This window comes from Cryptomeria japonica, chromosome 6, assembly GCF_030272615.1.
Source record: "Cryptomeria japonica chromosome 6, Sugi_1.0, whole genome shotgun sequence".
NCBI classification, from domain to species: Eukaryota; Viridiplantae; Streptophyta; class Pinopsida; order Cupressales; family Cupressaceae; genus Cryptomeria; species Cryptomeria japonica.
Window position 1 is genome coordinate 645,228,841 of NC_081410.1, and position 15,405 is coordinate 645,244,245.

The 15,405-nt window shown below is 37.0% G+C and overlaps 1 protein-coding gene across 1 annotated transcript; it reads left to right on the forward strand.

The window, feature by feature from the left end:
* Positions 1-603: 603 nt before the first annotated feature.
* LOC131060681 (uncharacterized) lies at positions 604-1,599 on the forward strand. The gene has a single exon (XM_057994002.2). The coding sequence runs from the start codon at positions 692-694 to the stop codon at positions 1,364-1,366; it is 675 nt and encodes a 224-aa protein (XP_057849985.2). The 5' UTR covers positions 604-691; the 3' UTR covers positions 1,367-1,599.
* Positions 1,600-15,405: the final 13,806 nt, after the last annotated feature.

The window sequence follows — 15,405 nt, forward strand, 5'->3', positions numbered from 1 at the left end:
AAGCATCTCCTTAAATAGAAGACACAATATGAAATGGAGGGATAAGATTGAGAGGTGTAAAAAAGAGGTCGGCTAGGATTAGAGGGTAGGTAAAAGAAATAATAAAATAATGCAATGGGTAGGTAGTGTATGAATTAAGAGATGAATGACATGTGTCATATGTAGAAAAAGATAATGAATTAATTAAATAAATAAATATTTATTTAATTAATGGAAGAAATGAGATCAATTAAATAAATAAAATATTTATTTAATTTAAGAAAAAGATAATTTAAATAAATAAATGTATTTATTTAAATGAGAAATAAGGCTAAAAGAGGATAAATGAATTAATTAAATAAATAAAGATTTATTTAATTAATAGAAAAATTGGACTAAAGTAATTAAATAAATAAAATATTTATTTAATTAAAGTGGACAATTTTGAGTGTCTACATATTCAATTCTCATAATTGCCAATCGTTCCAAATCACAAAAGTTAAAACAAGGAGCAACTATGTTGGCAATGCTCATCGAATTTTGATTTACCATGACAATGCCATTTCCTTCAAAATGTCAAATGCACTTCCAACAATCTTTATACTAATCATAAACAACTCAACAGGAACTTGATGCTTTGTCTCTTGTTTGTTATATATTCAGCTCCATGAGATCCGTCTTGTACGGGTAGCCAATGAGGTAAGAAGGGACAATGAAGGTGGCGCAGAGGCTACTGTGGGCAGCTCTCATTTTGGCTGCTCCTCTCCTCCTCCCGCTTTTCTCCTCTCTACACAATCAAATTTACTCTTGCACTGAAACCAGTAATGCAGACCAACATTTCCACCAGTTTGAACACGAGGATTCCTGTCATGTAAATGAAGAGCCTGCCAAGAAAGAAAAACAGCAAAAAAAGTTGTGGGCAAGCAGGAATTGGAAGGAAAAGGTAGATTCCTTGTCGGCATTGTTCAGGGGTTTGGACGAGAGTGTTGTGTTGAGTCAGCATTCCAAGGCAATTTGCATTTCAGCAGGAATTGGGCAAGAAGTAATGGCATTAAGACATATGGGTGTGGAGGGTGCTATTGGAATTGAGCTTGTTGAATCCCCACCGTTAGTTATTAGAGGAGATGCACACAAACATCCTTTTGCTGATACTACTTTTGATCTGGAATTCAGTTCACATTTATCTGATGCCCTTTTTCCTGCTAGATTTGTTTCTGAGATGGAAAGGACTCTCAAACCAGGAGGTCATGCTCTCATCCTGGTTCCCATCTCTTACCCGATTGATCAGATCAATGCCTTATTTAATTCTTCTCAATTGGTTAGTACAAAAGATGTTACCCTCTCTGGACTGCCCTCCATTCAACTGCTTTTCAGAAAGGGCATTTAGGTTTTATTTTCACTGTAATTGAAGAACTGTTTGAAAATGTTAATTGATATGCGCTCTACTAATCTTCTTTTTTCTCTTAATTTGTGGGTTTTGAACTCGTGAAAATTGTAATTCTGGTCTAGAATTTGTTCACAAAAACTGATACTTCCGTTGTGAGGAGCGGAGCGTACAACTTTGTACTCAGTGCGGTCTTCGGTATGGTACCCGGGTATCTTCATTGTTATTAGTTCTCATAGACTTCTCATAACTTATGGATTCGTAGACTTGGATGTTGGTTCTTGGCTAAAATTGTGAGCATAGTAGAAAAGTTCATCTGTATGATACAAGACAGAATTGCCAAATTTGATGAATTAAGTAGCGAGGAAGTCTGGAGATGTAAATAAAACAGATAAAATTAGTCAATTGGTTCTTGGGTTTAGTGGTGAGCTCCATCAATATTTATGCTGTCTACTAGTGTGCCTTTCCACCCGTGTCTTCTAACAGAAATGGTATGTAAAGGGATGAGGTTGGGTTAAGATCTTAAGAATTTTGGCAAACTAGATACAACTTAGATCTGACATCTAAGCTAAAGGATATCTTTGTTATATAATTCATTGTGTAGAACCTTAGGGTATTTGCTTTAAAGCAACCAATGGAGTGGGGTCCTAAATTCAACAATATGATGAACAGTAGATGATATTCTTCAGAGAAAAGTACCTTTCCGGCTTTGCTATTATCTTCAGCCTTTCCCTTGGAAATATCAAAATTCTTCTATCTAAAGTGGGATCAGAACTTTTTCTATAGCTAGATTAGTCAAGATTGAAAAGCTTAATATCATAGCACAAAATTCATTTTCTATCACAAGTGGATCAAGTCTTTATTTGAAAGGAGGAGATTCACATGCAATCTAAGAAGGGGGCATTTATAGTACCCTAAAATTCCATCCATCAAGCTCTGACAGGAGTAGTATGATTGAAAAAAAGATCTATGCCTGTGCTTATGGCCAAATCTGTGTGAAAACAAAATGTTATATTAACAGATCAGCTTCATAACGCATGCCTCGAGGCCAGAAAATGACAGTTTTGTGTTAAATCTGGATCTGAAATTCTTGGAGGATAATATTTACTGATTGGCAGCAAGAGGTCTCATATATAGATTTTTGGGGTTGCAACTTTCTATGGATCAATTGTAATGTGCCCATTTTTCTAGCCTCTTATGAAGTTTTAGCCTTTTGGCTAAGTGGAGAAATAAGGATAAATAAATTAATTAATTTCTTATAAAGTCATGAAATAAATTAAAAATTAAAAGGGGTGACTTTATATTTAATTAATTAGTGACTTAAAATAAAATAATTAATTATAAAGTCACTAAAATGAAATAATATTATTTCTAGAATCCTCTAAAAGTTTATGAGATGTATGGAGAAGAAAGATAAATAGAGGTTGAGCCTCATTGTATGATCATTGGAGAATGGATTTGGATCTGATAAACTGACTGATGCGTTGCATTAGTTAAATCTATGAGGACGCAAACCTTCAACAGATTGATAGAAGGGCTGGACGAAACCCTAGTTCTTCATCTTGGGGGTGGATTCGTGACGGAATTTACATCAACTCCTAATTTGTGAATCTTCTTTCGAAGACAAATTTGCTATTGTGAGAGGGAGACACTTCAATCTCCCTAATTGTGCATAATAAGTTTCTATAATTTCATGGTGAATGGGATTCATGGTATATGCAGATTTTCAATTGGAATGCCCATAATGCATCGATTTGTTTAGAGTATAAGGCCGATCTTATTGCCATAACTGAAGATGATTAGAAGTTACATTTGCTGAGCCCTTATCTCAGTATTTTCAGACTTCATGACAGTGAGGAGGTGCCACGATTTTTATCATAGGAAAATCCATATTGTCATTAATTCTTATTGGGGATTCAAGGCGATTTGTCCTAGCAGTGTTTGGAAGGTGGATTGAATGTTGATCGCAGCTGACAGTGCAAGTCTGAGGGAGATCGAACTTTATCCTCTCTTCCATGAATTTATACCTATCTCCAAGTTTGAGCAGCAGATTTGGGTTTTGTTACGAGCATTGTGATTGGTAAGAGACAGCGATATTATCTAGGGACAAGGGCGTTTCATCTTATGATATTCTAAGGAGATATTGTGAAGGAATCTGACTCTACCAGTCTGAAATCTGATTCGCACCAGTCAGCTAGGAACCTTCGATTTTGATGACGACTCTTCAAATTGTCTTCTTAATGCATCAATAAGGGTAGCGCTTCATTGGAAAGGGAAGAGCGATCATTTTGGGAGGAGTTGGGAGGACTTGCAGCGTTCATTTATCATGGTATCAAACCTCCATCTAGCAGCAACAGGGGCACCTTGAGAAGGAGGTCGGATTGGCACTCTGGAGTCTGCATTGACCACGATAATGCTTGCTTCTCCTAGGCGCTTTATCCCAGGTTCATTTGCAAATAAAACTACATTGTAATTCTCAGTTTGTGTGCATAAGTTTAGACTGTCATTTGTCTTCAAAAGTCTGAAAATGGTCAATAGAAATCAGTCAATGTGTAGGCTCATATCCCTGTCATTGTAATGCCTCATTTGGTTATCATATGAATAAAGATTGAAGGAGTATTGATTGCATCTTAAACACAATCTTTTCTGAGGATGTTGGACAACTGTTTGACAAAATGAATGTTAGCTGATTGCTCATGATTAAGGGTTATTTTTGATGTGATGCATCTCTAGGGAGTTGTTTATGCATTCTTGGTAACTATTCAATCTATCCTAGCCCTTGTTAGAAGTCAAAGCCAGTCAAAACATGTGTTGGAAGGATTTCCTATCAAACTGAAATTCTGAACTATCTATCAGCAAGACCTAAACTTGATAACAGCAGATTGATTAGACAAGTATTTGTAAACAACCCTTGTATTTTCAGTCATACTACCGCGGGGGATATTACATCAATACCAATGAACAAAAAAGCATTGGAAAATTTGTAGGGAATATGAGATCAAAACTCTCATCCGAGGTTATTGATTTTGGCCTTTGCAGATGAGTCAGATTGAGTGAAAATCTTTCAAGGTGGACCCTGGTTCTGCAGGAGTGCTGTGCTCTTTATAAATTTCTGGCACTTTGGATTCAAATGAACTGAGCAAATGCCCTCTAGGGTGCCCATTTGGATTTGATTATTTGCTTTGCCTTATCAGCTGGTCTGATAATGACTTCAAAATAATGGGAGAATTTATGGGAGGCCAATAAATTCAACTTAAACAAATGGAGTAAAGGAATCTGGCAATTATGCTTGAATCTTTGTTGAATTAGAGTTGGATCAGTCTTTGGGAAGAGCATAACTATAAGGTTAGGAGATCTGGAGTGGGTCCACTCAATTGATAATGAACGATCCCCTTTCAATGCAGAATGTGTCATGAGTATGGTCACCTTGTTAGGGAATGCACTTTAGGTGATTCCACAAAGTGACCAGTAAAAATGAAAAATTCAGAAAAATCTGGAAAAGCAGAAGATGTTGGCTTTGAGAAACTGAAAAGAAAGCATATATTCAAACACAAATGGGTCGAAAAAGGGAAACAAATAAACAAGGAACATCGAGAAAGGTCATCCTTCAAAAGGGTAGCATGCTAATCAGAATGAAGAAACTATTGGCCCTTGGGACACAAAAATATTGACAAAAGATGATTTCTTGCACGATTATGAGTTCATTGAGGCAATTGAATATCTCCTAGAAGAAGACCTAGACAAATCTATGCCCAATGACAAAGGGATTGTCAAGTTTTTGAAAAATGCCAAGTGAGATGATCCAGTTAGTCTTGTGATTGAAACTGATGATGCCAATGAGCAATCTAGAGAGAACTCAGATTGAGATGAAGAAATAGGCAGTTTCCAAACAAGAAGGGAAACTGACCCATTATCTCCATGGTTTCACAATCAAAACATAAATGAAAGCTGAATAATGCATTTTAAGGGCTAGAAGCATTTGGATACAAATCAAGGAAATAGGGGACAAGAAGCAAACAAGCCCATTACCTCTAGGGATACAAATCGAAATGTGAATGGAAGCTCAATAATGCATTTTAACAAAAAGAACAAGCATTTGGATACAAATCAAGAAAAGAGGGTCAAGAAGCAAACTGGATAAAAGTCCATAAATAGGCAATGGGAGCAGTGCCAAACGGATCTCAGGCTCTCCTGGAAAATGTGATGGGATGATCCAAGAAACACTGATTCAATCAATGAAAACTATCTCATGAAAATGAGAGATTCTGATGCTCAAGCCAAAATGTAATTGGTAAAAGGAATGATTGAAGAAAACTCAGGACATTCTTCTTTTACAAGAATCTAGACTAGATCAAAATTTGCTAAATTTTGCTTCTCAAAAAATATGTTGTCTATTTGGTCACATTGGAAAAGAGTAATTGGGATACAATTTAGAGGTGTTGTCATACTTTGGAATCTTGTACGGCTATGGTGTACTGAGATAGACTTTTCCTATGATCAAATTGTTTGCCCCGAAACATCATTGAGTTTCATTCTCATTTTTTTTTATGTGCCTCACTTGAGGGCCTTGACAAGTGTTATGTGGATTTGAAGAGAGAACTGGTGGTAAAAAATGCCCAAAAGGGAGTTATTGCAGATGACTCTGATTTGGTTTTTGATACAGGGGATGAGAAAAGTAGTTGTCCTTTGCATGGCTTTGAGTGTGAGGATCTCTAGAATTTTTCTTTTAATATGAATTTGTGGGGCTTTAAACTGTCTAAAGGTTACTTTTCATGGAAGAATAGATGAAAAGGAAAGAGTTTTATCTGTGAAAAGCTTGGCAAATTTATAGGTTCTACAACTTGGTTTGATCATAATTTAGTTCGTAATTTTGAAATTTTTAATACTTGGGTGTCTGATCATTTGCTAGTTGGTTTGTAGTAAAGACTTTTATCACTTAAAAACTTGGTGAATTTTCTGGAGAAGGGAGAAGAGGCTCCTTACAATCTGGAAGAAACCTATTGCAAAGGGGATTTTTTTGGGAACTGAGATCCTCTGTCAAATGGTATCAAGATGGGGATCTTAACAATATATTCTCCCAGCAATGCATTAAACTATGAAGGCAATGGAACAAAATCATTCACTTAGAATCTGAGAACGGAGACACTTGGAATTCTAGGAAGAAATAAACAAGGAGGTTGTTTGTTACTTTGAAGATCTTCTCATGGAAGATGAGGTAGAAATAGAGGATGCTCGCTGGCTAATTTTCCCAAGGCGGTCTTAGAATGTCAAAACCATGTGATGTATTGTGAGGTGAACTAAGATTGAGTTAAATTTGCTCTATTTGACCTTAATAGAGCTTTGACCTTAATAGAGCTAGTGTCCTAGCGTGGATGATTTCCTTGTATGCTTCTTTCAACATTTTTGTGTTTGAATAAGGGGGAACTAGTTGTTATGATGTATTGTGAATTGAAATAAGGTTGAGTTAAATCTGCTCTATTTGACCTTAATAAAGGTAATGCCCTAGCGTGGTTGGTTTCCTTGTATGCTTCTTTCAACATTTTTGGCTTTGAATAAGGGGGAACTAGTTGTCATAGTTGAAAGAGTATAGATTTTTCCAATTGATTCCAAAGGATTTCAATGCTAAATTCATTGCTTTTATTCCTAAATCACAAGAAGCTCATACTTTGGACAATATTAGACCTATTTCACTTTATAGTACTACTTATAAAGTTATATCCAAAGTCATTGTGAGTCAAGTAAAAGTGAATCCAATGCATTTGATCTCACAAGAGAAAGGAGTTTCACAGAAGGAAAGCATATAATAGGCGGTATCACTGTCATCCATAAATTAATTCATTCTTTATCAACTGGTGGGCAAAAGGCTTTTTGCTCAAATTAAGTGTTTCAAAGGCCTACAATAGAGTGAATTGGGATTCGTCAAATAGAGTTCTTGATAAATTTGGTTTTTTTTTGCCTTTTTTATAGTGTCAATGAACCAACGCTTTTCTACCCCAAGATTTTTGTCTAAGTCAATGGAATGCCTTCATAATTTTTTAATTCCTATCAAGGTCTTTGTCAAGGAGACCTTTGTCTCCCTTTCCATTTTAATGGGAGAATTGCTTGGGAGAACTATTTTGGACTGGAGGGTCTTTGGAAGGAAGAGGTGAAGGTTGTCAGTGGAGCTTGGTGATCCTTTATTGCTTCTCTTGGAGCTTTTCTTTCTCTTGCAATCGAATCTGATTAGTTCTCCTTTTTGCTCCGTGTTCCTTATTTATAACTTTCCTTGGTGCCTTTTTGTGTCAATTTGTTTTTATTTTTCTTGGCTTGTGGTGAATGTTCTATGCATGTTTGTGTCTAATTGACGTCAATGGGTAAAATTGCCATAGTTTCAAAAAATTGAATTGTTTGGTAAGCATGGGTTAGCAGGATGTTATCTTCAATACCAACAATGTATGTGCATTTATTTGCATAGTAAGGAAAGCGTTGATGGTACGTTGGTAGTACCAAATCCTCCATTATTTGTTCCTCCTTGCTTGTGGCAATATATTTTGCTTTCTCTTGTGATTTAATTTGATTAGTTCTCTTTGTTGCTTTATGCTTCTTATTTACAGCTCTCTTTGGTGCCTTTTATGTCAATTTGTTTTAATTTTTCTTGGTGCAAAGTGAATGTTTTGTAATGTCCCAAACAAAATATTTGCAACCAGCAATCAAATTTGAAAATGTATTTTAAGTCATCTTTCAAAATGCTCAATTTTTCCCTACATCAGTTGATCTCAGGACTGGTAATTTTAACACCAGTGCAATGGAAATCTTATTTTAACTTAAAATATTGGTAAATAACAACAAATGTTAGTAATGGTATGGTTTCATGTTGTTACGTATCAATTTTTTTCTAGATTTAATCACAGATGCCAACCTACATACAAAACTAACAATTTTATTGCATCCGTTTCACCGATAAACACAAAAATAACAAAATTTGAAACTTTACCTTATATTAATGATATTATCCGATTTAAGTAGCAAAATTGGACGGATGTACAGTCACAACAATAGCAAGAAACAATTCATACAAAACTGGAAATACCAAAACCTGCAAACACACACCAAATTGAATACTGAAACCCACAAATCTGTGAACCTCTAATGCAGTCCCTATATGAGATCACCCTCATGTACCAAGGGGGTTTCGTTTTAATACCTGCAACCATGGGTTTTCATCCACCAATGACAATCTCCAATGTGTTTTTGTCCACGAAAGATATTGTACGGACAATGCTTTTGACGGACAGAGTTTGTTGTAAAAATGATAATGGATGCCTTGCCCACAGAATTTCCAGTATGATTCTTCAACATCTTGGGCAGTCAAGATCCAATTCCATTCTTGGGGAGGTAAAAAATAATAAAAAATAACATTAAATGTCTTTATTTGCACTCCATAACTGTTGGCTAAAAATAGCCAGAAACTTGTCCCTTAATTCTTGTCATATGATTTCTTATTTTAAGTCTTGGCTGTTCAAAAGAATGTTTTTGAAAAATCCACACCCCATATTGGTATAATTGTTGGAGATTGTTGGTCATTGCTGCCTGCTAGGATATGTTGTTGTCATTGATGTCAACATATTCCTGTGATTTGCTCCGGTGTTTGCAGATTGAGAAGATCTTATGATCCGGTTTTGCAGTTCTGGTGCTTTGCAGAGCTCAGTATTTCTTCCGGTATATTCCGGTGTGATTAGATCTTGAGCTAATATTTTGGGAGATTGTTTGCAATGGTCTTGTGTATCTTCATTTTAGATGGTTCGTGATTTGGCGCTCCGCAAGTTATCTTTTTTCGTGACAGTTGCTGATTGGTTGTGTTCTTGAGCTTTTAGACGTTGACAAATGAAGATTTGATAAGTGGTGTTGGTGCAGTTGTTTCTGATGATTCTAACGTGCTTGCTGGTGTTTCCTAGTCATGTCCTATTTGTTCTGGTGATCCGCATTGATCGTTGTGCGAGTTTTTGATGGTTTTTATGAACCAGTGATGATTTTTGTGTTATGCGGTATTTCTGGTGGTTTAGCGTGTTGCGGTTGTTCTTGGCATGATTTCCAATGGAGTTAAGCGTTTGGGAATTTGAATTAGGTCCATGATATGTCATGTAAATCATTATATTGGTCCGGTGGTCGATCTTTGTATCGTGTGATGTAATTTTGTAATTGTGGGTTGAGGGTTCAGCTGACCTTGTTGTCAAGGTTGATGATTTGTATATATAGGTGATATAGTCATGTAATTTAGGTGTAGAGGTTGTGTCTGCATTATCAAAGAGTGGTGTATGTGCGATCAAGTGATTCATCTTTCAGTGTTGTGATTAAGGAGAGATTGGTGTTGCTAAGTAGACAACTGTGCTTAATCGGAACCGTGATTAGGCATTTGGAGATGTTATTCTTTCAGTTCATTGCTTCCGGATTGTAGTCCGAATCTTGTTGTAAGTCAGTGAGACTTCCCTGAGGGTTGTAGCCTTCCGGGTCATTGTATTTGAGCAGTGAGCTCTAGGCAGTGTGCCTGTATGCATGTGCATTCTCCATTGTAACATTTTCACATACTACTTCAGAGTATCATCTTACTGTGGGTAGGTTCCCACCGTGGTTTTTACCTTAACTGGGTTTTCCACGTCACAATCTTGGTATTATGTGTTGTGCTTTCAATTTTCTTATATTTACCATTGCTGCAGTTTATCAGATCAGTATTTGTGGTTAAGTTTGTAGATCCGATAAAGACTGATTCCCCCCCCTCTTAGTCTTCCTTCATTGTTGCTGCCAACATTAATAATAATAATAATTTAATATTTAATGGCTCAAATTTTAAGAACATGAATTATGGTATAGTGTTGATGTGTGTTTTATGCACATATGAACACAGATTAAAATACCAAAGTATTTTACCCTCTTTTGAACAAAATCACCTCATATGCTAAATATATGATCAATTACGACGATTCCAAGGTTTCTACAGGTAGTTTTTGACATGTGGGTAACTCAATGACTTGATGTGATATGCTGTTTTCACGTGGGGACTTACACAATTGTTCAGGTTGATCAATCTTATCATGGATTTGGAATAGGCTATGCCGATGACTTAGGATTTTGCAATTGAGCTCTTTATCTAATCTAACAAACATTTTTTTAAAAAAAAAGACAAAAGAAATAGAGTTTAGGAATTTCTATTATAAATTCTAGAATGCAAAAGGCAATGAAAGATTTAATGGAATCCTACTAGGCAAGGTCTCACCATCAAATTAACAATTTGACACAAGCTTAGTGCAATCATATAAGGCATATTTCATAGATGTTCAAATTATTACCATCAAACATTGATACCATCAAAGCAAAGCATAACAATGGACGTGCAACAATTGAAGTTAAGTTCGCATAAAATTCCAGTTGACCATGCAAGGCTAACTTACAATCAGCAAGAAGCTAGTGCTCTGGATTAAATGGATTCCACACAAATGCATTTGACAACTCTTCCATTCAATCTAAAATGCTTGAAAGCAAATTCTAAATCTAACTTTCTAATCTAACTTGGAGGCAATGAGAACCACAAACACCAAACTTCAATGATTGTATTCAAACCTACAACATGTAGACGACAATTCTCAAAAATCTCTCCCTTACAAATGAGAGGCAATGGGGTATATATAGAGTCTCAAATGAAATGAATGACTAGAATTCATTTAGAATCGAGGGCCAAGATCATGCCAACACAACCCTAAAGTTGCCCTAATTAGGGTTTACATCAAAAAAGGAATCACCAACATGTCATCCAATGGAATGACACCTAGTCATCAAGTAGGGAATCTTTTAGAAGATTTTGGCCTGCATTCCTCTCTCTAGCAGCATATTCCAAGAATTTGGCCAAGACTGAATCTAGCTCCTCCATGGTAATGCTGGGCAAAGCCTCCTGCTGAGCATCAATCACATCCAATGCATCGGAACAAGCATCCAAAACATTCTCCCAATCTGGCATAAGCTTTTGCGAATTATGGACATGAATCAACAGGAAAACCAAATCATCAATTTGATTCTTCTCTAAAGAATCCAATTGGCTGAAGTACATGAACTTCATCTTATCTCTCAATTCTTGTAAGTTTAAACCACTGGAAGCACTGACATCTACCCCTAACAATTCTTCAATGGATGTAGAGATCTTTGATTGAATCTTCTGAATTGATCCTTCCATCTTTGCACAATCTCTCCGTGTATGCTCATAAGTGGATTTCTGCATGGCCAATGAACAATATCAACCCTAGAAATCATAGATGTCTCCCTCATGCACAACTTCCTCGTGGATCAATGTAGGCATAGGAATTCTCTTCAGCACCCTGAGGCAAGGAATGGTCTTCTCTTGTATAGGCTAGAAATCATCCCAAACTCCTTCCAAATCTTGTATCCTGAATGCGAGCATCCTGGTCTTGTCAAATGCCTGGGCAAACTAAGTTAGGAAATCATCCGCTTGCTTTGTCACATCCTCAATCCACTTCCCAAATTTTGAATGTGTACTCCTCGTTGCCTCATGATCAAAGTGAAATCCACGATCAATCGCGATGGGAGAGACAAAAGTGGGGTCTTCACGCCTCATCCCTGCAATATATTCCTTAAGCTTCATGTTCTCTTCCTTGTACATATTTTTCTTCTCAATCTCCCTATCCAACCTTGCATTGATTGCTTGGATTGTATCATCGAGTTCTTGGAACTCCTGTGTCTTTGTAGTCCGTCCAAGGGCAACCGAAGTGATATGATAATCCATAGGAGTAGCTGCATCTCTGGTCACGTCACCCATCGGGATAGCCACTTGTGCAATGTGCACACCTATTTCATCTCTAGCTATATTGGAAAATATCTTAGCCTTCTTTGGTTCTTTCTTCTTATCATTCCTGGCTAAATAGTCATCAATGCCATCAATGGGCTATGCCTCTATCTTCTTACTTTTCTCCATGCTCCTCAACAACCAATCGAGAATGGTGGAAATTTCCATGCCATCATCAAGACACTCAAGACACATCTTCCTCCTTGTCCTTGGTTAAATCATAAACATTATTGCCCAAACTAACCTCCAACTAGATAGTGGGAGATCTCGACTGCTCTTCATCTTCATGCCGTGGTGCTGATGTTGTTGTAGTATGTAACTCTTGAATATTCTTTGGCAAAATCACTGTATTGGAGCATTGTTCAAATTCTTGCTCCTCTTTGGCACATCTATCTCCTTCATTGATGATGAACTAAGGGGAGATAAAGGAGTGCTAGATTTATGCTTCTTCTTCTTTGTTTGTTGACCAATTGCCTCCTCCTTCATCTTGGATTCTCCAGACACACCTTTCCTTCGTTTAGGAGCATGACTTTCTTCATCTGCATGAATCCTCACATTACTGATTGTTCTTTGATCATCTTCAAGAGAGGAGTCCTCTTGTTTCATTTTCTCATGGGTGAAGGCAACGCCCATGTCTATCAACTTGTTCATATACTTGTCTACCCATTCCTTGGAGAAATCGATGACGTCTCTCATAAGCACATTCAAATCAACAACCTCTGGCTGTGACCAACTAGGCAAAAGGATAGGCTTATTCACTTCATTCTCATATTGCGAATGAGTATGATCGCTATCGTCAACTATCTGATCTGGAATGGAGAAAAGTTCACATTTCCTCATGAAATCAATCGACATCCTCGACCACATCCTCTTTCTTATTGCTTGTTCATCCATGAAATTAGCCCAGTAATCCTCAATGTCAACCTTATGTATGAATCTTTCTCCCTTGATCCTTCCAACACTCTTATGTGGATCAAATCTATCTCTACTCTTGTAAGTTCCAAGGTTGTAAAATGCAATATCATCGACCACCGAACTAGCTGCAGCAGTAGTGTGGCATACCTCCAAAGTCTTTCCTATTGCAATAGGGAAAGCTATCCCTGTTCTATGCTTCTCCTTCTGAATGAAATCAAATTCCAGAAGTTGTCTCACCACCTCAAGTAGGATCATTCTGTCTGTAGGATTCCTAGGAAGTTTGTAAGGTGCGGATCTAAATCCTTGAATCCATAGGTATGTGAAGGTGGGAAACTGTATGTACCATGATCCATGTTTCTCTATCAGCTCCATTGCTGCCTTGGACAACCTTTTGTGGATCCCACTCTGCAACATTCTTGTAATATACATGGTGAAAGCATCATTCACCCTCCTGTAGTCTTCAATTCTATGCATATGAGTCCTGGTCCATTCCTAACTTTGCCTTTGCATATTAATCCCTTGTATATAACAAATCTTGCAAGTATCAAGGTAGGAAGTCATGCTGAATGACTCAGTCTTTTCCACATTCCTCAACTGAAAATCTAGATTGTCACTGATAATCTTGGCCCCATTGATCATTGTTCCTCTTGTACAATCTTGGATAAAGTAAAACATCCATCCTCCGAACAAGGCACCCTATGGCATTCCCATCATTTGGTTGAGCACGAATATCAGGTCGCTGTATTCATCCTTCAAATCTGTACATATAAGTCTTTTAGGTGCCTTGGAATGATGAGGCCTTGGTTCAATCATCCATTCCTTGTTCACAATTGTCTTGCATGCATCCGCCTTCATTTTATATTTTTCTTCATACTCGTCCTTTTTCCTTTTTTCATGTCTACACTCCGGGGAATTCCAAATACTTTTGTAATTGCATCCTCAACGAGGTAGGCAATAGTTATCCCTTTGGGAGTTCGGATCATCCTGGAAATTGGATGGAAATTGGATCATAATGCCTTGCGTAGTCTAGAATAGGCTCACTACATTGTATGGATTGAGGAAACCCAACGGCATCATATATGCCACTCTTCATGATATTGGCAGAAAGGGGTGAAGGAATTTGGTTCTTCATTCCAAACATTCTCTGCCGCATCCGCTCCATATTCAGGAACTCCATGTTTGTGACTGTGATTCCCTTTCATCGAGAGGACAATTGGGAATTCAGATAGAATTCCTCTTGAACTATCTTCAACTGATCCTCCCTCGCACCGATTCTGGATTTAGACATGGTACCTGTATGAAACTAGAAGTCAATATCATGGAAAAACATTTTTGAGAATTGTATAAGTTCTGATTTTTTATGATTTGGACAAATTCAGGAATGAAAATAAGAAATTCTAGCATTATTTATTAAGAATTCTGAAAATAGAGTGAAAATGTGACAAAATTAGGATCTAAAATCCTCATAAAATCCTAAGTTTCAGACTTGTGTAAGGTCTGATTTCAAAACAAAGTCTGAAGACAAATGTGATATACTTAAAAAAATGTCAAAAATAGTGTCCGGAAGTATACCACAAATCTGGAAATGCTTCGAAAAGGGTATGGAAAGGTCTGATTTTTCACTTTTCAATGTCTGAAGACACCCTTCCAACGTCAACAATGGCTACCCAAAGTTTGAAGACATCCTGCAACTTGTAAAAAATAGTCATTTGGAGAGTTTGCAGCCATGTAAAACACCCATATTCGATGAAATTTACCTTCCCAAGGTGAAAATGGTCAAATCTGGGCAAAAACAAGTGGCTGGTAAAAATGAAAAAGTTTGAAGACAAGTCTGAAAATGGAGTTTCAGACTTACACCAGTGATGGGACCCTCACCAAATACCTCTTAAACTCATTAAAATTGGTGCACAAGTGAAATCGCCCAAGTAAGGAGATGGCTGGAAGTGAAAAATAATCTGAAGACATCTGCAACAATGGAGTTTCAGATTTACACCAGTGATGGTGTACTCAGAAAATGCTTCCAAAGTCAACCCACTCCAAAAGACTCCCAAATAAAATATTCTAGGTGTGAAATGGCTGGAAGTAAAAATATTAGGCATGGAAATGTTGTTTCCAGCCAATAATGAAGTCGAGAACTTCCAGCTATGGCGAAAATTCAGGTCCGAGTATAATAGCAACCTTTTAACATTAATGAAGCTCAACAATATCATCAAAAATCACCCAAAGTCTGAAGTAATCAGCCATCAAACAAAATTGTGGCTTTACCCATCATGGTGCCATCTCTCAAAATTGATAAATA